This window comes from Trichosurus vulpecula, chromosome 3 (assembly GCF_011100635.1).
Source record: "Trichosurus vulpecula isolate mTriVul1 chromosome 3, mTriVul1.pri, whole genome shotgun sequence".
Taxonomy (NCBI): Eukaryota; Metazoa; Chordata; class Mammalia; order Diprotodontia; family Phalangeridae; genus Trichosurus; species Trichosurus vulpecula.
In genome coordinates, this window is record NC_050575.1 from 402,268,946 (window position 1) to 402,294,640 (window position 25,695).

Genomic DNA, 25,695 nt, shown 5'->3' on the forward strand with positions numbered 1-25,695 from the left:
TATCATCTACATTGTTATTATTACCTTACTGTTTCACGGATGGTTTCACGGTTAGGTACACAAGATGCAGTAGTCAACGACTACAGCAATCTACTCTTTGATAAATCCAAAGAATCTAGCTTTTGGGTTAAGAAGTCACTATTTCACAAAAACTGCTAGGAAAACTGGAGAACAGTATGGCAGAAACTGGGCATAGACCAATATCTTACACCATATACAAGAATAAAGTCAAAATGGGTTCATGATTTAGGAATAAAGGCTGATACTATAAGCAATTTGGGAAAGCAAAGAATAGTTTACCTGTCAGATTTATGGGAAAGGGGAGAATTCATGACCCAACAAGAGAGACAGAGAACATTACAAAATGAAAAATGGATAATTTTGATTATGTTAAATTGAAAAGTTTTTGTTCAAACAAAGCCAATGTAACAAAGATTAGGAGGAAAGCAGAAAATTGGGAAAGAATCTTTACAACCAGTGTCTCAGATAAAGGTATCATATCTAAAATATACAGGGAACTGAGCCAAATGTATAGGAATACAAGTCATTCCCCAATTGAGAAATGGTCAAAGGATATGAACAGGCAGTTTTCAGAGGAAGAAATTAAAGATATCTATAGTCATATGAAAAAATGCTCTAAATCACTATTGATTATAGAGAAATGCAAATCAAAGTAACTCTTGGGTACCACATCTCTCCTGTCAGATTGGCTATCATGACAAAACAGAAAAATGATAAATGCTGGAGAGGATGTGGGAAAATTGGAACATTGTTTTATTGTGGGTGGAGTTCTGAACTGATTCAGCCATTCTGAAGAACAATTTGGAACTATGCTCAAAGGACTATAAAAATGTTCATACCCTTTGACCCAGCAATACCACTTCTAGGGTTGTATCCCAAAGAGATCACACAAGTGGGAAATGGACCAGTATGTACAAAAACATTTATAGCAGCTCTTTTTGTGGTGGCAAAGAATTGGAAACCAAGGGAATGCCCACCAATTGGGGAATGGCTAAACAAATTGTGGTAACGAATATAATGAAATATTATTGTGCTATAAGAAATGAGGAGGAGACGGACTTCATTATAACCTAGAAAGACTTACATGAACTGATGCTATCTGTAAGGACTAACTTTGATAGACTTGGCTCCTCCCATCAATGCAAAGTTCAAAGACAGCTCCAAAAGACTCATGATGGAAAAAGCTATGCACATCCAGAGAAAGAATTATTGAGTCTGAATTCAAATTGAGGCAAACTATTTGCTCTTTTTTTTCCTTCTTTTTTGGTTTTGTTTCTTCTTTCTCATGATTCATTCCATTGGTTATAATTTTTCTTTACAATTGGACTGTATGTAAATAAGTTCAACATGAAGGTAGATGTAGAACCTACATTGGATTACATGCTGTCTTGGGAAAAGGGGGGAGGAGAGGGAGGGAGAGAAAATCTGGAACCCAAAAACTTGTGAAACTGAGTGTTGTAAACTAAAAATAAAAAATGAATTTATAATTTAAAAAAACAGCCATTTTTCTCTCTCAAAGAAATAAGCAGTATTGTAGCTGAAAAAGTCTAATAACTCAATTCTTGTATATTTAACAAATGATAAAATTTTATTAAGCTCTCCCCCTCTGCACATCTCCAGCATGAAGTCTCTGATGAGTGATGAGGCATTTATTACATTTATGGAAATTCTCACCAATGTAAATTATATTAAGTCTTTTTAGGTATTCCCTCTAACTGACCACCTTCCCAAACACATATTCAAAGGGTTGCTCAATAATATGAATTTTCTTATGAGCAGCAAAGGTCTGCCTCAGCCTGAAAGCTTTCCCACATTCATTACATTCAAAGGGTTTCTCTCCCGTATGAGTTTTCTTATGTGTATTAAGGTTTCCCTTTTGGCTGAATGCTTTCCCACATTCATTACATTCAAAAGGTTTCTCTCCAGTATGAATTCTCTTATGTGCATTAAGACTTCCCTTACGGCTGAAGGCCTTCCCACATTGATTACACTTATAGGGTTTCTCTCCAGTATGCATTCTCTGATGTTGCAAGAGGTATGAACTATGCCTGAAGCTTTTCCCACACTCGTTACATTCAAAGTGCTTCTCTCTAGTATGAATTTTCTTATGTATATTAAGGTAAGTACTGTTGATGAAGGTTTTCCCACATTCACTGCAAGACCAAGGCTTTTCTCCAGTATGAAGTATCATATGTACCTTAAGACTTCTATTCTGGCTAAAGGCTTTTCCACATTCATTACATTTATAGGGCTTCTCTCCAGTATGAATTCTCTTATGTACATTAAAGCTTCCCTTCTGGCTGAAGGCTTTCCCACAATCACTACATTTATAGGGTTTCTCTCTTGTATGAATTCTTTGATGTTGGCTTAAATATTGATTACTACTAAAGGATTTCCCACATTCATTACACTCAAATGGTTTCTCTCCTGTATGAATTATCTTGTGTATATTCAGGTGAAAATTGTTGCTGAAGGTTTTTCCACATTCATTACATGAGCAAAGCTTTTCTCCACTATGAATTATCTTATGTGCATCAAGACTTCTCTTCTGGCTGAAGGCTTTCCCACAGTCATTGCACTTATATGGTTTCTCTCCAGTATGAATCCTCTTATGCACATTAAGGCTTCCCTTCTGGCTGAAGTTTTTCCCACATTCATTACACTTATAGGGCTTCTCTCCAGTATGAATTCTTTGATGTTGAGTTAGGTATTCATTACTGCTGAAAGCTTTCCCACATTCATTACATTCAAACGGTTTCTTTCCAGCATGAATCAGCTTATGTCTTTTAAGATTTCCCTTCTGGCTGAATGCTTTCCCACATTCACTGCATGGATAAGGTCTCTCTCCAGTATGGATTCTTTGATGTACGGTAAGGCATGAGTTAATGCTGAAGGCTTTGCCACATTCATTACATTTATGGGGTTTGCTTCGAGTATGTCTTCTATAGTAATGAATAAGGTTTGAATGATAACTAAATGACTTTTTGCACTTAGCATACTTACAAAGTTTCTTCCCTAAGGTTATATTGTGTTTAACTGGGTCTGAAAATGGTTTGCAGCTCTTTCCAAGTGGATCATATTTGTGAAGACACTTTCCTAAAGGAACTCTCTGTGGAAGAATGAGGATTGCCCCAAAGGTATTATATTCTTGAGTATTCAGCTCATTAAAAGCTTTTCTGTTTGGGATTGTCACTTGCCTGGACTCTTTCTCTTGACAACTTTTCTCTTTCTCTAACCTGATCTCACAATCCCAAGGTTCTCCCAACTTAGAATTCCATGCATCATCCTTGGTGAGTTTCTCCTTAGATAACTTTTCTATAGAAATAAGCTGTTCTGGAATTGACTCCTTAGTTTCATACCTTGTCTGCAAAACAAGGGAATCTGAAAAAAAAATATATAAATATCCATTATTTTCTGTGCTAGGAAAAAGGAAACTTGTTTACTAAATTCTAGATTGCGTCTTCTCAATCAAAAAGAATGGAGAATTGTCTTACTACTAAAGTCAAGTGACTGCTGTTATCTCCCTACAGGAAGAAAAGAGAAAGGAGTTTGAGGAATATCTGTCCATTCTACCAAGTAGCAGGGAGAATGAAATTAACATTTAAAAAAAGGGGGTGGAGGAACCTTGCAGGTAAAAACAATAAAGAAAAAAGATCTGAAGAGACCTTAACCTATGCCCAGAGGTTAGAGGAGGGAAGAACGTGAACAAAAAGAACAAAGGAAAGGATCATTGAACAACTGAAGCTAAATTATGGCTTCAAAAAAAAGCAACAATTCGAGTCAGCATGGCTTCATCAAGAATAGAATCCTAAGAAACTAAACTCATTTCCTTTTTTTGACAGCACTTGATAAAGTCTCTAATGTCATAATTGTAGATAAGACAGAGATAAAGGCTAGGGAGTGGATTCAGAACCAGTTAATTACCAGACCCAATTTATGTCAACTTGGAGCAGAGACTTTAAGAGGAATAACCTATTTAAAATTTCCATCAATGGCTTGAAGCCAAACACAGAAAGCATTTCTTACTACATTTGTATATAAGATAAATCTGAAAGGTATAACTTTATATGAGATGATCATATGAGATGACCGTGTTCCTATCTAAAATATCTCAACAGGCTAGAATATTGGACTTAATCTAATAAGATATTTATTAAGGGACAACTATAAAGTCCCTTGGGTTTCAAAATAAAATTTACAAGAATAAGAGTGGAACCTGCAATTCCCTGAAAGAAGTTCACTGAAAAAAAAAATGAAAAGAATAAGGGGGAGATTTACAAGCTAAGTGAACTAGAGAATGTCAATTTTATGCTACAATGAGAGAAGGTAAGTAGGAGTCCCATTATCCCATCACAATGGCCTGGTAAGTCCACCTTTGGAATGCCGTATTCAGTTCTGGACACATCTTAGGAAGGACTTTGATATGCTAGACAGTGTACAGAGTAGGCCTCCAAGATGGTGAAGGGACTCAAGAGCATGTGGTAAGAGATTAAAATGAAGTAAATGGGGATGTTAACCTAATGAAGAGAAGACATAAGATGTCTCCAATATTTTAAGGGCTACTAGGTGGAAAAGACATTAGCACTAGACTGCTCTCTTCTGCCCTCTGGAAGGTTGTAATACAATATACCTTTTCTCACATGTTAAAAGGTGGAAAGAGAATGAGCTAACCAGTCAGTAAAGGGAAGAAAAGTTATTGTGTTGCTACTTTGGAAGCAAAGTCAGAAGGAACCTTAAGAGCCATAAAATCGGGCAATACCTGAGGCGTCACTGAAGAGGAGCAGAACTCATCCACAGTATAGTTGGGAGGAGGAAAAGGATACCAGAGTAACAGACTAGAAACAATGGGGATAAGGAAAAATGTTGGAAGGTAAGAAGGGATTGTAGAGACTTTAAGCCTTCATTATTTTACATGGGAAGAGATGGTGGTAGCCTGAACTAGCGTGGCAGTCATGTGAATAGAGGAAAAGGGATAGATTTAAGAGACAGTACAGAAGTAGAATAAACAAGACTTGGCAACCGGCTAAATGTTCATGAGAAAAGTAAGAAAGAGGAAAGAAGAATACTGAGGTATGGGTGAATGAAGGAATATTAGTGTCCTTGATATAAATAGAAATGTTTAGAGCAAGGGGAAAACAGTAAGTTCAAATTTGGACAAGTTTAAATTTGAGAAACTAATGGAACATCTAAGTGGGATATCAAGCAGGCAGTTTGTGATGGTGGTTTAGAGTTCTGGAGAGATATGAGGGCTAGATGGATGGATTAGGAGTGATCTGTAAATATAAGGAAATTGAACCAAAGAGAAATAATCAAGGAAGAGAGTATAGAGTAAGAGAAGAGAAGAAAGAAGAGTTAAAACCTCTAGAATGGATGAACTGTCTGAAGCAGATAGAAGAGCAGAGAGATAAAGAAAAAGCCCTGAAGTGACACCTAGAATTGGTGAGAGTAAATTTGGGAGATGAAGGAGAAAAGTAATTAGGGATAACACCATTAGAGAGAAAAGATAACCAAAAGAGTGAAGCATCAAGGGGGACCACAGAATATCATAAAATCGCCTATGGGAGACTCAGAAACAAGATGGCCTTTGAATTTGAAGGACCCTCAGAGAGCATCTAGTCCAACTGAAAAACATCAACAAGAATGCCCTCCACAACAAATCTGAAAAGCAGTCAGTGGTCCTCTGCTTGGAGACCTCCACTGAACCCTGGAACCCACTGCCCCATAAGAAAGCTCATTATACTCTAACTGCTTCAAAGTTTTTCCTTATTATCAACTCTAAATTTGCCTCTTTATAGCATACTCCTATTACACCTAATTCTGCCTCAGGGGCCAAGAAGGATAAGCCTCTTCCAAGTGGCAGTCCTTCAAACACAGAACTATAAATCCCCCTCTAAATACCCCTGTTTGGCATCACCTGCCCCACCCCCTCCCAGTTCCTTGCACCTTACCCCCTCACACTCTGTGATGCAGTGACACTGGCCTCCTGGCTGCTCCCTACACGACACACCATCTCCAGTCTTGGAGCATTTTCACAGACTGTCCCCAAGGTCTGAAATTCTCTTCTCATCAGCACCTCCTGGTTTCTCTGGCTTCCTTCAAGTCCCACCTAAAATCCCAATTTTTCCAGGAGGGTTTTGCTGCTTGGTTCCCTTTAACACTAATGCCTGCCCTCTGTTTTTCATCTCCAATTTGCTCTGTATGTGCTTGTACAGGGTTGTTTGAATTAAGACTGTGAGCTCCTTGGGACTGTCTTTTGCTTCTCTATATCCCTTGCACAGAGGAGACCTTAATAAATGTATAGTAACTGAACAGCTACTTTTTACTCACTCACCTAACCGAGGGTTTTTTAGGACTTTTCTCTCTAGCAGCCATGGAGCTTCTCTTTTCTCCAAATGAGAGATCACATCTGGCTTAGAAACTGGAAGACCTGCTCATGGGGAAATGGAAAAGGAAAGAGGACAGAAAGACATCTCAGAATTTGATCTAAATCTCTTTCTCTAAAAAAGAGAGCACATGCCAAGAAGCCCCAGAGGGTGTAATGAATGAACTGTGAAAAAATTTTTCATACTGTATTCCCATCATGCATAGTTGATGGCTTATGCGGTTTGGTCTAGACTCAAGAAAATTAGTTCCTTTTAATATCCACCCTGCTGAGAGGATGAAAACCTTTCACATCTTCAAGTAGCTACTCTGAGATTTTCTTAAAGATTCTTCGATCAAAATGACCAGACGGTAGTCTCTGGAGCAGCACAATAAAGTTGCTAACTTATAGTCATCCAAAGCCTTCCATCTGGAATAAATACTGGGCCTCTTGGTGCTAAAGAATTTAGGAATCTCTTCACATTACAGGTATTCAGGAGAATGTCCCTGCAAACCAAGCCAGACCTCAACCAAGTACTGGAGTTATCTCACAGCCGTTAGGAAGAGCAAATCCAAAAATATCCCAACGGACAGGTGACAATTCCTGGGGAAAAAAAGCTGTCATTACCAAGGGAGATAAAATTCTCATAATTCTCCAGCATCACATCTCTATACATGTTCTTCTGAGCAGAATCCAGCTGGCCCCATTCCTCTTGAGTAAAGTCCACAGCCACATCTTGAAAAGTCAAGGATTTCTGAAATTAAAAAAAAATTCCTGTTCACCCAAGGAAATATAAGAATAAGGGGATGATCTGATCTGAATCTTTTATCATAGATGTAGACCTAGAAAGAACCTTAAAGGATATCTTATCTAACCCTTTCATTTTATATATGAGGAAACTGAGGTCCACTGGTGTTAAGTGACCTGCCTAGGGTCATACCAGCTATAAATGGTGGATTCAGGATAGGACACTTGTCCTGCCCCTTAAAAGATAACAGAATGTTAATGGGAAAAATGGGAAGAACATTATAAGCAAAGGCAAGAAGACAAAGCAATGAGGGGCATTTACAAGGGCTGGTGAATTTGGTCTGAAGGGGGAAAGAATGAAAAGCCTAAAATGGTAGGGTGATACTCCCTATACCACAATAAATATCATATACAGCCACGATCTAAATAAAAAAGATCACATCATAAAACAATTAGAGGAGGATGGGAAGATATAATTGGACAACTATGGCTAAGGGAAGAATGTTTAACTAAAACAAGGGACAGAGATCATAAAAGATGAAGTAGATGATTAAGATTACATAACATTACAAATGTTGTTGCAGTAACAAAAATCAATGCAGCTGGCATTAGAAAAGAAACAATTAAAAAGAAAAATACTTGCTGCAAATATTTCTTATAACGATCTAACAACTAAGATAGATAGGGAATTGACACAAATAGGTAAGAAAAAGAGCTGTATATTCTCCAATAGATGAGTGGTCAAGGGATATACGATAGAAAGAGCACTGGCTCTGAAGTCAGGGACATGGATTCAAAATTCCTCTGATGCTTTCTACCTATCTGACCTGGAGCAACTCATCTTCGCTCATAAACATCAGGAGAGGTATAAAACAAGGAGACATACACTCACCAAAGGTGAGCCACTATGACAGCAGAAACCCAAAGAATATGAAGCTTGCCAAAAAGATGAAATGCAAACTATCTGCAATTATGTGGGGGAAAGATCCAAATCATTAATAATAAAAGAAATTCAAAATTTAAATTCTTAAGTTTTCATCTAACACTCATCAAATTGGCAAAGGTGAGAGATGAAAACAGTCAAGATTGGAGGGATTCTCTGAAGTCAGTCACACTTAGTACTGTGTACTGGTACAAAACAAAATATTTATGAAAAGCATCTTCACATTTAATAAGGTCATCTGTGATGAAGGCAGAAGGAAACAGGCAGTCTTTCACAAAAAAATATTCTCCAACAGACTACAATGTTTGCAGCTAGACAACTGACTGAAAGGTATAGAGAACACAAGATTCCACTGTGCTTATTGTTTGCTGATATATATATATCTATATCTATATCTATATATACATGTGTGTGTGTGTGCGTGTGCGTGTGTGTGTGTGTATACATATGTATATTTGACACAAGATTCCACTGTGCTTATTGTTTGTTGTCTTTTATTTATAGACATAGATATAGATATAGATACATATTATATATATTTTAATTGGTAGATCAAAATGCTGTCTTAAGGGCTCTTGTCCACATTAGGTGTACACCCTATGGTGAACTTATTATAGTAGTACAATGACAAGAGTTACACAGGACAGGCAGGCACAAATGGGTTGCAAACTGTATTATTAGAAGGAACATCTAAATTGCTATGACCAGAGCTCCATTTGAAAATTTAAAGATTCCTCTTCAAGGAAGTGCCTCCCATGCATATGTTAAAGTTACAAAAGACTCCTTGAAAGAGGTGACAATAGCTTCTTCAATGATCTCCTAATTAATGATATTAACAAAAGTAAGGCATAAAACAAACATGTGCTCATCCAAGAGGTCTGCCACAAAGAGGGATTCTCTATAGAATGTCTTCCAGATGCTCTTGGTTTCTAGATTACGATGAGCTAACCGCATCCAGCCTCAGAACATAGAAGAAATTCCTAAACGAGATCTGCAATCACACAAAAGAATTGAGCCTAACTATTCAGAAAGGGAAAACCAAGTAGATAAAGAATATCTAACCAGACTATGATGCTTAGTTCCATTCATACACACATCTTGAGCAGGAACTACAGAGTAACAATAAAGTGGTTCCAGAACTGCAAACCAATAGAATAAACTGGATGTCATTTGGGAAACCTTGTAGAATTTAAATAATAACCCCCATTATTCTTCAACATCAATCCTCTTCCAGTCATATTATGTGGCTCCATGTGTTGGAATAACGTAATCTCTAAAGCATGCAAGATGTGGGACAGCCAAAGGGCCACAGAAAACGATGTGGTAAAGGTGAGTATACTGAAGCACAAAACCAATGAAGAAATACACGGGAAAAGTGGCATAAAGGAGACCAGAAAAGAAGGTGGGACAATCATGTGGCAAAATGCAAGGGCTCATGCATGGAGGGGCCAGGTATCGCAACTAAAAGGAAGGGTACCAGAACTGTGAGCAAACCCCCAGCAGAGAACTTACAGGAGGAAGTGGACAAGTTACAAAGGATGAAGAAGAGTCAGTAGGTTCTGAGAAGCACAGAGGAATATAGCACCAAAACTGCTAAGACTGCAAATCAATCACTGCTGGGCACTGAAACACAGAAGAAATCATGTGCCTTTAGCACAAGAATGCTGCTTCACTTTTTTCCAGAATTTGTTTTTGTTTTAGTATATCTACCTACACAAATACATTTTTATAAATACCTTCCAACACTAGAAGCTGCAGAGAAGGTGCCAACATGCATTGGCAGAGGTAGTTGCCTATACCAATGAAATCACAAGTCCAGCCATTATCTCTATCTTATTTAAAATTAAATCAAAACAGCTTTCAACTGGAAAAAAGGGAAGGGAAATAAATATCTACACAACTCCACTATGATATCAGAAGGCTGGTGGGCTGTGGAAGGCATCATGGCTTGCAGTCTGAGGTGTTCTCACCTAAAGAGGCTGCCTCTGAGTGAGCACGTGGTAGCATAGAGTGCAGCAGGTCCCCTGAGCAAAGGCAGTGAGGAGCCCCGCTGCATCTTCCAGCTGTGCAGTCCAAGACACACCCTCCACATCCTGCCACCAGCCCCACATCCCCACCAGGAGGTGGAGAACATCCTATGCAAAGAGGGGAAAGCCTCCCTAAGGCCTCAGGCTTCCCCTCTCCTGCTACACTTGTCCCATGAGGGAAGAGGAAGAGTAAAGTTGGTGGGGAAAGGGATTTCCTTCTTCTGCTGTGCAGATTCCAGCTCCATCTCCAGCAGAGTACTTTTCCTATCTAATCTCCAGTCTTTGGAGGGAAGAAGAGTAATAAAGTGGGTTCTCCAATCTGACCATCCAACCATGTGCCTTCCATCTCATGCTGCACTTGCCTCCAGCCCAATATCCAGTCTCTTATGGGAAGATGAGTGGTGCCCTCATCTCAATGGTTAACATTTTGACCCCTGGTCACAATCTTCACATCCCAGTGACTCTAAACTCCTGTAGACCATCATCCGAACCCCACTCCCCACTCCAAACCCAATTCTTCATTCCTGTTTACCTTCCCCCCCAAAGCTTCATCCTGCCTCCACCTAGTCCTGGAATACCCATTACATAGGCAACCAACTTCCTTTCATCTTAAATTTCTTCCTCTCCCATGCCTCTCATCTACTAGCTCCTACTGAAACCTGGTTTCCTCCTGCTGACACGGCTGCACCTTCATTCATTCTCCTCAGCTCACTGGTCTTGGCTGAGAGTTGGAATACTCCTTGCTCCCCACTGCCACTTCCAGGTTCTCCCCCTACCTCCATGACTCAGTAACTGCTCCTCCTTTGGGGTTCATACAACTCGTATCTAAATCCTAGTTGCTATTGTCTGAAGACCCCTAGGCCACACTCCTTCCTTCTTCAATGAGTTAGGAACATGGCTCACAATTTTTCTCTCCTCCCCAACAACTGCTTCATACTAGAGGACTTCAACATACATATCTGACCCTCCATCAAACACCCTAACCTTTCAGTTCCTCAACCTATTTAATTCCCATGAGTTACTCCTCCAGCCCACCTTAGTCACACACAAAGATGGTCATACCTTTGCTCTTCCCATCACCCACAAATATACCACCTGTAAATTCAAGAATTCTGAAATCCCTTTATCTAGCCATAATCTATTGGCTTTCACTTTTCCCACTGCCTTCTTATTAAAAAATCCAACTTTTCATCTGCACCGTGACCTCCAAGCCCTTAACCCCTCAATTCCCTCCCAAGGCCATCTGCCCTGCACTAAACATACTCTCCTTTTTTCCCCTTCTCGAACCCTTTCCTCCAGTTGCAATGTATGGCTGTGGGAGCTGGACTATAAGGAAAACCGAGCACCGAAGAATTGACGCTTTCGAGGTATGGTGCTAGAGAAGACTTTAGAGAGTCCCTTGGACAGAGAGGTCAAATCAGTCAATACTTAAAGAAATTAATTCAGGTTATTCATTGGAAGGTCAAATACTAAAGCTGAAGCTTAAATACTTTGTCCCCATAATGAGAAGATGGGACTCATTGGAAAAGACCCTGATGTTGGGAAAGATTGATGGTAACAGGAAAAGGAAAAGGAAAAGGGGACAGCAGGGGATGAGACAGATAGATAGATGGCATCATGGAAACAAAGAACATGAACCTTGACAGACTTTGGAGGATAGAAGGTCCTGGCATGCTATGGTCCATGGGGTCACAAAGAGTTGGGCACAACTGAATGACTGAACAATAATGACCCAATTCCTCTATACTGTCCTCCTCTCTTGAGTCCTTGGTCCCCTCATCAGATCAACAATTACACCCTGCCAAGGCACAGCCACTTTCTCCTCCTTGATACTCTCTTCTCTCTAGGTTTTCAGGACAGCCCTCTGTCCTGGTCCTCTTCCCATCTCTCTGACCACTCCTTCTCAGTCCCCTTTGCTGGATCCTCTTCCAGATCACACCCTCTAACCATAGTTGTCCCTCTGGGTTTTGTTCTGGGCCCTCTTCTACTCTCCCTCTATATCGCTCCTCTTGGCAATCCCATCAGCCTTTATCAGCTAGGTGGTGGAGTGAATAGCATTGGACCTGGAGTTAAGAAGACCTGGGTTCAAACTCTACCTCAGACAGTTACTAGTTGTGTTACCCTAGACAAGTCATTTAAACCTTCTCAGCCTCAGTTCCCTCAGCTATAAAGTGAGAATAATAATACCACCACCTATCTTCCAGAGTTGTTTTAAGGATCAAATAAGATAACATTTCTTATGTACTTTGTATACCTTAAAGCATTGTATGAAATGCTAACATGGAAGGAGTTTGGAGTAGTGTTAAGGCACTGGACTTGGTACCAGGAAAACCTAAGGTCAAATCCTGCCTCAGATTGACTTTCTAGGAAACCTTGGGTCAATCACCTGAGTTGTCCATGCCTCACTTTCCTCAGCTTTAAATGCAGGAGTTGGACTTGGCAGACTCCAAGTTCCTTTCCAGCTCTAAATCTATGATCCACGATTTAGGGAGAGATTTCAAAAGGCTGAAAGAAAGGCTAGGTAGGATCCCATGAACTAAAATTCTACACAAAGTCAGACTGGAAAGATGAGAAGCTCTCACAAATGATATTCTAAAGACACAGAGAAATAATTCCAAGGAAAAAAGGAAAGGGGTAGATGTATAAAGAGTGATGAAGATGCAGGGAGAACTTACAAACCAAGTTAGGATGGATATTTAGAAAGAAAAGAAAACTAATGGAGGACATGATCACATCAGTGATGGCTCAGAAAAAAGAAAACACAAGAAATGATGGCGTAAGATTTTTGGAACAGAGAATGAGATGCTGCTGGACTGAATCATTGACAAGGGCTCCCAAATACAAATAACCTAGACCTATTTTATTGTACTTTTGAAGAAGTACCGCACAAAGTCAATAGCATTCAATGACTTAACGTTCCCCAGGATAACATCCAAGATTCTCAAAGTGGCATTCAAGGACTTCCAAAATCTGACCCTGCCTTAATTATCTTTACCACTCCTAACATGAACTTGTCTATTACAACTGGTCCAGTCTCCTCGTATTCCCCAGAGATGCCAGCCACTGATTCTAAGCCTTGACTCCAGCTGTTCCTCCTCCTTGTAATGTCCTCTTTCATCTTTCAATTACTTTACTCACACTACAATCCCAGTCCAAATTCTGTTTCAGGAAGTCTACTCTCATCTCTCCTTTCTCTGAATTCATAACATTCCTTTCCTGTACCATTCTGTTTGGCACTTCCTATGAGGTACCTAAAAATCTATCTATCTATCATTATCTAACTTTTTCATCAATAGCAATACAAATTATAATTATTTCTGGTGTGTTTGTCCCACCAGGAATTAAGTTTTATACTTGTTCTCTTTGCAGCATTTTATCGAGTTCTCAGCCTACAATAGTCGAATGGATGAATGAAAGTTTGACAAAGGTCAGATGGAAGATATCTGGCACATGGGGAACATTTCTAGATTCCACAGTAAAATGGAAAGAGGACTGGACCATGTGTCAAGAGGTCTAGGTTCTATGAAAGGGTCTCCCACACCTCTCTGTATCAAATCAGAGGATTGGACCGCATGAATCTAGCAGTAATGATCTACAGACTCCAGGAATATCATCTATAAGAAGAAACAATCTTCTTGGAGAAAATAATTAATATTTAGGTCCCTGATTGTGGCTTAGTTGAGCTTAGAAAATGGAGGCGGGAAAAGGGAAAGAGATGCGTATATACCTTGAAAAATGGGATGGCATTTCAAGAGTGAGAGGAAAGCCTAACTCACCTCAGACCTGGCTGTCAGGAACCCAGAAGTCATTCCCTCCTCCTCCTCGCTTCTCCTTTCTCGGGGCAGGGCAGAGTCTTGAGATGCCAGAACTGAGAGAGGAGAAAAGTCATGAGGGAGACTAATCCTGCCTTGCAGCTCCAAAACTCACCTGGTGGAATACCTTTGGACAAGCTGTATGTGAATCTCATGGTCCTTACAGAGAGAAGTCACAGTTAACCCAGAAGCTGGCCCATCTTTTTCTGAACTTAAGGGTCTTTTCTAAGATCCTGACTTTATTCCTCTGTGCAAAGCAGGCTCCACTGACTTCTGGTAGGGGCATTACAACACACAGTGAATTCACAGCACTTCCTTTTACGTATCATTTGATAAGAATGAAACTCAAGCACTCTGTGTCTCAGTCACTCTTTAATTTAATGGGAAAAAAGTTTCCATTCTTCTCCCTAGTTTCTAACACAGATGAAGAATCAGTTTGCCAATTTTTTTAAGACAACTTGACAAGAAAGACAAAAAATGGCCAATAAAGACTTGAAGCCCAAGATAAGGAAGACAAAATGAAAGCTCATAACTAACTTAATGATTTCAATTCACAAAGCATAGAGGAACTCTGCCAAGTTACTGAAATAACGTTCAAACAGGTTTGCTAAGCCACTTCATTTTCTCTGAGAAATCTTGGACAATGGGAAAGGTGCCACAGGACTGGAGAAGAGAAAATACTATTCTGATTTTTTTTTTAAAGAAAGAAACAAAGGGAATGATATGTGAAAACTCTAGCTTGGATTCCTGGCACAATTTTAGAATACATTCTTAAAGAGCTGGTTTGTGAACACCTAGAAAAGTGATCAGAAAAAGCCAGCATGGCCTCATCACAAATAAGTAACACTAGACTCAATAAGAACATACCTCAGGATGAAGAACTACAAGCCAAATGACAGTACTATTAAATGGAAACTACTTGAATGACCATACCTAAAGTGTCAACCATACCTTAGTGTCAACCTAGGTGGTCTCAGGAGACCACTGTGGCGATCAGTGCCTTGCACTATTTAATATCTTATTCATGACTTAGATAAAGGCACATATGGCATACTCATGAAAGTTTTATATGACAAGAAGCAGAGGGGGATAGCTGACACAAAGCTGGGAGGGATATCTAACAAGTGGACAACAGAGTTAAGATCCAAATAAATCCCTGAGAGGCTAGAATACTAAAATGAATGTAATAAGATGAATACAGTTCAAAAAATTAACTCCACAAGTCCAAGTAGGGAAGATGTGGCAGGAAATCAATTTGACTGAAAAATATTTGGAGATTCTAGTGGATTACGAGCTCAAGCGGAGTCAACACTGTAACATGGAGATCAGAAAAGCTAATTTCACCTTAAACTGCATTAGAAGCACACTATACAGAATGATGGATGTTGGTGATGAGAGTCCTGATATATTGTCTTGGCCAAATCACTTCTAGAGCATTGTCTTCAGTTCTGGGTGGCACAGTCTAGGACAATGGATAGTCATGAGAGAGGAGCAGCCTGTGTTCTTGCTGAGGTATATGGTGCCATATATGGCCTCCGAGTTCTCTTCAAACTCTGAAATTCTCCAAGGGTGACAGGCCTCAAGATCATACCACGCAATGATCAACTCAAGGAAATGGAGTTGTTTAGCTTAGAGAAGAAAAGACTTAGGGGTTATATGAAGGAGGGGAATTAGATAGGTTCTGCTTGGCCCAAGGGCAAAACCAGGGACAATGGATAAAAGCTGCAGAGAAGCAGATTTACAGGTAGATATAGAGAAAAATGAACAAGGAACAAATGAGCTGCTTCATGAGGTAAGGGGCTCTGCATCACTGGTGATCTTCAATTAGAGACTGAATCACCACCCACCAGAGGTGCCCTATTAGGAATTCTTATGCACACAGATTTGACTAGATGAGACCTAGGGCTTCTTTCAACCCTAAGAAGCTAAACTCAACCTCATAGATGGGAGATTACGTCAGAGTAACCTGTTTCGTTTCAGAGAGTTAGTAGATTGCTAATCAGGTAGATACTACAGACAATGGATACTTGTATTAGAGCAAAGCTTCTGATAAAGTCTCATGATATATTCTTAAAGACAATCTGAAGACTTCCATGAGGTCAGATGTCAGGTAGAATCAGAACTAGTTGAAATACTAAACCCAAAATGTGTTGTTTGATTAATGGATCACTGTCAAAGCTAGTTTGAGAGGTAGCTATTGGAGGTCCCCAGGCAGTTATTTTTCCCCACTCCATTCAATAAATTTTTCAATGCACTGGATAAGTGCATAAATAGCATGCTTATTAAATCTGTGGATGGCATGAAGCTGGGAAAGATACAGCGGATGGGAAAATCACCATCCCCAAAAGACCTTGGCAACTTTAGAATATCCAGATACTCTAAAGTACACAAGTCAAAGAATTCATGAACAAACAACATGGTGGTTTTAATAGACTTTTAAAGATACACTATGCTGTAACAGACAAAAATGTTGTCACATTCATTTCTGTAATCTGGAAGGCCGGTTTTCATTTTCTCTTGGTTTCTTAGTAAAGTTACTTCAAAAATACAACTTTTTCTAAAGCAAAGAAAAAGCACTACACCCTCATATCAGGTAGTGTTGCCCACCCATTCTAGTCTACCCCGTCTGGTGTTGTGGTAGTCAGGGACCTGGGTCAGCTCAGAGTCCAGAAAACATCAGCTGAACTGGGCCAGATACATCCATGTGCGTGTTCAGCAACAGGGGGATAAAAGAGTCAGGATCAGCAGCATGATGATCTTTCACCTAGACCAGTCCCTCATGTACCCTCCCCAAAGGTATCTGTGCCCCTCTCCCACTGTCCCCGCCAAATTCCTGCACTTCTCACCTCTCTTAAGCATGAGGTCCAAGTCCTCCATAGTTACCCCCTCCTCTTTGCTGCTTTCCTGGATGGTCTTTCTGACTTTTCCCAAGTCTTGGCTCCCCAGCCACTATGGAAGAATTATAATCTACCTCCCACAGCAGTAGCTTCTCATTAGAATCTGGAATGAAGCTAAGGTGAAAAGTCATAGGGCAAGTATGTTTTTTCCTAGGATGGTTTCTTGCTCCCCAACATTATCCTCTAATACCTTCACCTCTCTGAAGAGTAGGCACTCTGATACCATAGAGTTCACCAGGGGCCAATAGAGCCACAGATAAGACTGAGTCACCAGGGGGGGATCCCAGCACCCTCAGCCACCCATTCCAACCTAGGGCCCTGCACAGATAACCAGACTACCCTGGGCTGACAAATGGTCACATGAATTTTATTCAATAAATTTTATTCGATAAATATGTAATGTAATAGGGTTCAGGCCCTGGGGTGGGCACAAGACTTTGTGACCTAGGACCAGGGTTAGCAACCTACCTCAGTCATAAATACATACACACACACACACATACAGATTTTATTGTTTGTTGGTATAACACCCCCTGATGCAGATCCCCACCTCTTTGTAAATTGACAGAAGGTTAATCCCTTAATCTTAGTTGAGAGAAGCTCTGAAGTTTAGGCATCAAGTAATCCAGGTTTAAAATAAATGCTAGTTGATGGACTGATGCAGACCACAAACACACAGCGTATGGGTCTTAATTAGTGTGAATAATGGAATTACTGCCCTGAAGTGATCACATCTGCATTACAGACTTCCATATCTGATACTCCTCAGTCACACTCCCCAAGACATAGCTGTCTACACACAGACACTCAGACATTTGCAAAGCCCTTTGCCCACCCTGACCTTCACAAGAAAGACAACCTCTCACATTTCAATAGTGCTTTGTGGTTTGCCAAATGATCACAACCTTGCATGGCATGTATGGTATCATTCTCTCTCTTTTAGAGAAGAGAAGTTACTTGGGGATCAGGAAACTTTTGACTCAGAGAAGTGAAGGGGTTTCTGTCATAGGAAAAACTGGAATCAGTAGGGAATGGCTGACAAGGTGAGGAATATGAATGCAATGAGATGTTATTTCACTGTAAGAAATGACAAACACAAAGAATTCAGGGAAACTTGAGAAGACTCATGAACTAATGCAGAATAAGAACAGTTTGCACACTGACTGCTATAACATAAAGGGAAACAACACTGAAAGATGTCAGAATTCTGGTCAATGGATCGAAGCTATGTTCAATCATGGCTGCAGAGAGGTGAAGGACTGATAGGCAGAATGAGACACATGGTGGTGGACACGGCTAATAGGGGAATTTATTTTGCTTGACTGCACTTATTGGTTACAAGGGGTTTTCTTTCCCCAAAAGGTGGATTACAAGAGGGAGAAGAAATTAATATTTGATCATTAAAAAATAAAATCTAAGTTGGCCAGTGAAATTTTTATTAACCTTAAATATATTTGTATATAATATTAATATTATTATATAATAGTAATTCTTCCTTATTTAATTATATATTATTTTATAATATAAATATATTTTTAATATACCTCCACTCTCTCACCTCCTCTAACTGTCCCTCCACTAAATACCTCTACTCCCTCACTTCCTGATTCTCCACCAGACAGCTCCACTCCCTCACCTCCTCTGATTGTCCACCAGATACCTCTACTCCTTCACCTCCTAAATTTCCCCCATCTCCCATTAAATGAGGTCACTTGGTCTATGACAAGACCAGTACCTCTGATACTTTGTTCACCTGGGAGACCTTCACCTCTTGAAATCCCTTATTTCCTAGACTCTGGTCAAGTACCACCTTACACATACAGCCTTTCCTGATCTCTCCCCCAATACCCAAGGTACCTCTCTAAAATACTTTGCATTCATTTTGTATGTACTTGTATGTGTTCATGCTGTCTCCCCCATTAGAATGCAACCTCCTTGAGGCCAGAGACATTCACTTTTGTCTTTGTATTTAGCACAGTACTATGTTTGCTGTAATAATCGCTTGTTGACTTTGGGCAAGTCACAACTTTCCAGCATCTTATCAGCCAGATTTAGGCTCACCCGGAACCTGACCTACAAGCCCTTACCCTGCTGATCTCTCTGTCAAATACCTGGACCTCCCTCAGAGACAGCTAGGTGGGTAAAGCACTGCACTTGAAGTCAAGAAGACCTAAGCTTTAATCCTGCTTGGACACTTCTAGCTCAACGACCCTGGACAAGTCACTTGTTTTCTCTAAGGTCTGAATTTCAGTCACCTGTAAAATGAGAGGCTTAGCCTAAATGGCATCTAAGGTCCCTTTTAGCTCTCCATCTACAATCCTGGGAGTCCCTCGCTCTCCATCTACCATCCCAGGAGCCCCCCTCTCGCTCTCCATCTACGACCCCGGGAGCACCCCTCTCCCTCTCCATCTACGATCCTGGGAGTCCCTCTCTACGATCCCAAGAGCCTTCTCTCGCTCTCCATCTACGAATCCCAGGATCCTCCCTTCTCGCTCTCCATCTATGACCCCAAGGCCCCCCCCCCCACCACTCCATCTACGACCCTGAAGACCCTCAACAGCAGCAGGCTGGATATGAAGCCGAGCCCAACAGCTGCTCCTCTTTGCCTTCTGTTTACAGAGGCAGCAACTTTCCACAGAACAAAAAAGACTGTTCTCCCTAACATGCCGCGGCCCCTGCTCTAGTGGGTGCTCTGGAACAAGGGAGCTAGCTCCCGGGCAGTCTGCATGGGGCTTGGGAGGTCTACATCGGGCTCGCCTCCGGATCCGTGACTGGAGATCACCCGGCTGGACAGACGAAGCATCGAACCCCACCTATGTCACGTGCCTCCCTCCAGGTCCCGCTCCTGCCTCCACAGCCCGGCCCTTCCCACCGCAGGGCCCTGGGTCCTTGGCTCGGCCGGTGGTGGAGAGTGGGGGGTATCCCGCCTGGCGTACTCCGTCCCAACACCCCTCCAGACCATACAAGTTCCCAAGAGCCCAGCCCCCGGATCACAATCACGCCCCCACTCACCAGTCGCCCAGCTGGAAGTGCGCCTGCGCAGGCGGACTCCGGGGCTGCGACCTCTGAGGGCGAGGGCCAGGCTGTAAGGTAAGCGCAACCACCGCGCTCCAGGATTCATTCAGACAGATCCTGGTCCAGGGCCGGAAGCGTGGCCCGCGCGCTTCTGGGAAATGTAGTCCGGGGCTGCGTCTATGCAGGCGCACTGCGCATCGACTGTTGGGGCTCCGACTCTTGAGATCCTGCGCCCCCGCCTCCAAACACTTCTTTACCCGAAGACTCAGTAGTCCTCGTTGCAAACCCCCGAGGATTGTCCACCAACTGGGGCAGATCGAACCTCCCGGAAAATAGGGTCCTGCCCCGACCTAGGCGGTTAATGAGCGTTTAATGAAATACTTACCCCGCGCTCGCCCAGCACGGCTCATGCACTAAGTGGAGCGCAGCTTTGCAGAAGGGAGCAAGGGCTCTGGGAGGCCCTGCTAGGGTTTATTAGGGCTTCACGCGTGTCCAGAGTGGCTGCGTAGGCGAGAAGGGCTGGAGGGCAGAGTTAAGATCAAGATCTTTTCCGAGCTCACGTAATGGACATAGACAAGCGATGGCCGTGGCCTTCTCTGGACACAGAAGGCTGTACAGTCAGGAGGGGAGAGCCCACCCCTCACGTTCTCCACCTCTGAGACCTCGAGCAGATCATTTCCTGTGCTACCTGGACCTAAGCTTACCCCACTGTAAAACGAGGGGGGTCGGACTAAAACCCTTCCAACTTTAAATCTATGATCCTATGAACAAACATACAAAGCACCTACTGAATGCAGACCACTCCACTAGACAACACGGTGGAAAGTCTGAATAAAAATAATCCGTGCCCTCATGAACTTGCAGTCAATAAAAGAATATGATACCAACACAAAAATACCTTACAAGTGCATTAGAGGGTGGCAAAAATTATGGGAGGTCTGAGGGGGGTCATTAATAATTGCAGGCATCAAAGAAGGTTTAAGGGCCCTTCTAAGTCTCGCCACTCCAATCCATCTTCCACACATCTGCAAAAAATGATTGTCCTAAAACGAGACCTGCCCACATCGATCTTTTACTCAAATTCCAGTGGCTCCAGGCCCCACATTTCCACCCTTGTTATACATCACTCACCTCCATAGTTCAACCAGTCTGGCCTTCTTGCTGTTCCTCACACTCTATTCCTTCCCCCATCTCTTTTCATTTGCACTGTCTGTAGTCTGCCTAGAACATACTGCCATTTCTCCTCTACTTTCTTTCAAAATTCAACTCAAGCTGCACCATCTACATCCAGTCATTTCTGTTTCCCCCTTTCCTCTACTTATCCTGCACTGCTAACCTCCCCTCCAAAATTACTTTGTAACTTGTACTTATTTTGTTTATGTTGCTACAGAAGGTATCCCCAAAGTCTTAGGATGAACAAGGTGTTCCAAAAAGTGGGAACACCCTGTACACACATGTCTCCTACTGACTCCTAGTAGGAGCTAAATAAATGATTGTTGATTCTATTTATCAATTTATCATCAACCAGTAGATTAATGAAAGTAATAGCATTTAAGCTGGATTGTTAAAGGATGGATATGAATCCCATAGGCAAAGGAGGACATACTAGGCAAATCAGGAGCAGGGTAAGTAAAGGCTCAGAGCTGGAAAGCTCAAGGCATGTTCTAGGTGACAATTTGGCTGGAACATGAAATATAGGGAAGAGGCAGTGTGAAATAAACCTGGAAATATAAGTTGGGGCCAAATTGTTGCAAGCCCTTTATATCAGTCAAAGGAGTCTGGAATATATCCAGTAGACATTAGGAAGCCATGGAAGATATTTCAGCAGGAAAAAATGACATAGTCATAAGAAATATGAATATGGCAGTCTTAGAAAGTATGGACTGGAGGAGGGAGATACTGGAGTGGGAAGTCCTGTCAAGGGCAGCCATTACAATAGCTCAGCAGGAAAATAATAGGGGGCTATACTCCAGGGGGTAGCAGTGGAAATTAACAGGAGGGTACAGATAAGAGGTATGTTTATAGAGTTAGAATCAAAGAGACTTGGATCAACTGGACATTTGAGGATAGTACAAAGGAAAAGCCAAATGTAACAGCAAGTTTTGAAAATGGATAAATAGTTTAATAGTAGTGGTTGTTAATTTTTGTTTGGTTGTATCCAACTCTTCATGGCTCTATTTGGGGTTTTCTTGGCAAAGATACTGGAGTGGCTTGCCATTTCCTTCTCCAGCTCATTTTTCAGATAAGGAAAGTGAGGCAAATTGGGTTAATTGACTTGGCCAGGGTCAGATAGCTAGTCACAGCTATCTGAGGCCAGATATGAATTCAAAGATGAGTCTTCCTGACTCCAGGCCCAGCACTCTGCATTATGGTGCCACCTAGCTGCCCCAATAGCAGTGATTCAATTGGTGAAAATGGAGAAGTAGAAATCAGCAGCTTTGGTTCTATTTGGGACAAGCTGACTTAGATCTGTGTCAGAGGGTCATCCAAAGAAAGATGTCCTGTGGTCATTAGGAAATGTGGGTCTGGAGCTCTAAAGAGAATTCCAGACTGGTGAGAGAGAGATCTAAAGTTATTGACATGGAGGTAAGAGTTGACCTGATGGGAGTGATTCAATCTGTTAAATGTTGAAAGAGAAGACCCAGGATGGAGGCTTTGGGGAAACCTACCTTGGACATCCAGAAGAAGAAAAAGAACTAGCAAGATCAGAGGACATTTATTAAGAGAGGTAGGAGGGGAATCAGCAGCGGGGGAAAGGAATAAGCATTTATTAAGCATCTACTATGTGCCAGGCACTTTGCTAAGGGCTTTACAAATATCTCATTTGTAGAATGTAGTAGAAGTTAAAAGTAGAATGTTTCAGAGGTGGTGTTTAGTAGTATCAAATATTCTACTGAGTTTGTTCATTCTGGCCTTTTGTTTTCACAACAATCATTTCCTGATATTAGCTCAGCCCCATTGAACCCTCCCTGATGACAGAAAAACAATTTAGGAAAACCAACTGACACAACAACTGCATGTAACTCTGTAGCAGGAGTCCCCTATCTCTCTACTGAGAAGAAAGAAGTGCTTCATCATCTACCCAGGTGGAATCGGCTATTAATATTGCTCAGTCTGGCTATCTTTTAGTGTTGTTTTCTTTTGCATTATTATTTTCATTTGTAGTGCCTATTTTTCTTACAATTCTGTTTATTTTGTTCTATACCAGTCCATACAGGTCTTCCTATGTTTCTCAGATTTATTTATATTGATCATTTCATATGGCACAGTAGTATTCTATTACATTCATGGTCCAGTTTTTTTCTACGAAAAAGTACTGTTAATGATGTTTTGCTACATATGAAGTCTTTCTGTTTTTGATATCCTGGGGGTATAAGCCTAATAGTGAGATTGCTGAGATAGCAAATTAACAGTTGAGTCATATTTCTCACATAAGTGCAAGTTATATTGCAGAATGGTTGAATTGTTGACAACTCCACTGTGTTAGTATGCCTGTCTTCCTTCAGTCCTTTCAGTACTGGGAACAGCCATCTTTCATCACTGACATACTGACAGTGCAAGGTCAAACTTCAGAGTTGCTTTAATTTACATTTCTCTAGTTATTAGCAATGATATTTTGTTTCATATGAATGTTAGAAGTCTACCAGATTCAGTAGCAAAAATCCATTAGAGCTCATAAGAGTCAAGTCTATCTCAAGGTTGCCTCTTGGTCATCACCTGATTCATACATATCTCTACGGGTACCAACGTTACCATGAACATTGGTAAGTCCGCGGGACTTACCCTGCAGCTGTTTGGTGAGTGTGTGAGTGTGTGAGTGAGCGCGTGAAGGGCAGAGTGGGAGCAGGGATGGGAGGGGGCGCCGCGGGCCTCTAGTCAAGGGCGGGGGGAGGGGCTCCGATCTTGGTCTGAACTCAGCGAGGCAGCACCGCGGGCGGGGAGGGGGCTTAGCTGAGAGCCCGAACGTGGGGAGATGGACTCCCCTCACCCACTACCCCGCAGTGAGGACAACAGAGACGGTTTCTCCTTTGACCTCACCGCAGCTCCCGGGGGTTGGTGCCCACTCTTTGATTGATTTATTCATTTTTCTTTTACAAATGAGGAAACTGAGGCAGAGCCCTAAGTGACTGACCCAGAGTCACCCCGCAGAGTGTCTGAGGCGGGATTCGAATTCGGGTGTCACTGACTCCAAGCCTGGCACTCTCTCCATCGGGCCGTCTCTTTCGTGCTCTTGTCCATAGAGGGGCATTCAGGGGTCCGCCAGCTGGAGCCCGCTCTGGGGCTCTGGGGCCGGAGTTGGCAGAGCCTCGGCCTGGACTCAGCTCCAGCAGACTCTAGAAGGAGCAGGGCATTGCGTAGGGAGAGGACAGAGTCAGACCTCCCCTTTAGGAACATCGCCTTGGCAACCACAAGAAGGGAGTGGGAGAAACCTTAGATACCGAAATTCAGGCGGTGTGGTCTAGTGAAAGAGAGGGAGCCAGGAGTCAGGAAAGATCTGGAAAGTTATGTCCTGTATGTAAATAAGGTTTTCTTTGTTGCTTGTTTGTTGGCACCTATGATTTCATCTCTGGAGGAGGGACTTTACCGATGCTGATGTGCTTAGAGACATAGGGCGTTCACGGCCACCGAGAGGATCACACAGCCAGGAGGTGTCAGAGGTGGAACTTGAACCCAGGTCTGCCTTTCTAAATGGCCAGTTCTGTCCACTGTGCCATGATGCATTTCTGAAATTTGAAATCATGAAACCTGAAATTTCTGATTTCTGAAGTCACCAGACCTTCCTTCAGAAGGGCTATTGATGTAGTGGGTAGTCTTGCTTCTGACCTGTGCTAGCAATGGGATCATGGGCCAGTGCTCCAGGCAACTTTTTAGGATTGTTAAGTTGCAGATGAATTGTTATTGGCGTCAATGGAGTGTTTCTATACCAGGAATTCCCTCTGCTGATGTAATCACAGTTATAGACTTTTGAAGAAAGCAACCATGAGAGAAGTGCTTTGCAAACCTTAAAGATGTGTCTGTGTGTAGTTATTAGCCCCAATGACTATACAGGATTGTGAGGATCTAATGGGGTGATGTATGTGAAGAATTCTGTGAGCCTTAAGGCAGTGTGTCTGTATTAGCTTTGAGCCTGAGCAACTCAGACCTTTCATCTTCCTCCTTATTTTATTCCTTACCCTCATCAACGTGGTCCAAAGAAAAGTGCACAGGATTGGTGTATATATCTATATAGAGATAAATAGATATATACACATATCTACTGGCGCCTTCCGTTTTCCTTGCAAACATGCTCAAATTTTCTCCATTCTCTCCACAATCCCCTTAAGTTGCCATCCTATATTTCTCCTTTTTGCAGCCAAATTCCTAGAAAATACTGTGTATTGTCCTTGCCTAACTTCTACCATTCTCTTCTCCCCCCTTGCCATCTCATTTCTGATCTCACCCCTCAACTGAAACTGCTCCTTCAACATCACTTCTCACCACTTAATTACTAAATCTAATGGCTTTTTCTCAATCTTTCTTCTTGGTCTGCAACAGTGTTATCACACTCAAATGGAAATAATCCTTGTGGACCCATAATGACTTAGAAAACCACAACGAATTAAAATTATCTGTTGTATGGTATTTGTATTCATTTTGTTAAATATTTCCCATTTACATTTTAATCTGGTTCTGCCTGACATTCGAGGGCCATGGATTTGTCACTTCTGGTCTACAGTATTAGACCTGACTACCCCTTCCTCTTGAATAGACGACTAAATAAAGTATTTACTAAGTACTTAGTTTGTGCCAGGCAGTATACTAAGTGCTGGGAATACAAAAAAGGGAAGATGGTCCCTTCTCTTAAGGAGTTTACATTCTAATGAGGAAGACG

General features: G+C 41.7%; 1 protein-coding gene across 1 annotated transcript; it reads right to left on the minus strand.

The window, feature by feature from the left end:
- Positions 1-1,601: 1,601 nt before the first annotated feature.
- LOC118842720 (zinc finger protein 2 homolog) lies at positions 1,602-24,432 on the minus strand. The gene is made up of 7 exons (XM_036750096.1): positions 24,409-24,432; positions 23,966-24,157; positions 20,015-20,173; positions 19,821-19,916; positions 7,010-7,136; positions 6,353-6,448; positions 1,602-3,402 (listed from the first exon to the last, which is right to left on the minus strand). Exons 1-7 carry the CDS (start codon positions 24,430-24,432, stop codon positions 1,733-1,735), a joined length of 2,364 nt encoding a protein of 787 aa, XP_036605991.1. The 3' UTR covers positions 1,602-1,732.
- Positions 24,433-25,695: the final 1,263 nt, after the last annotated feature.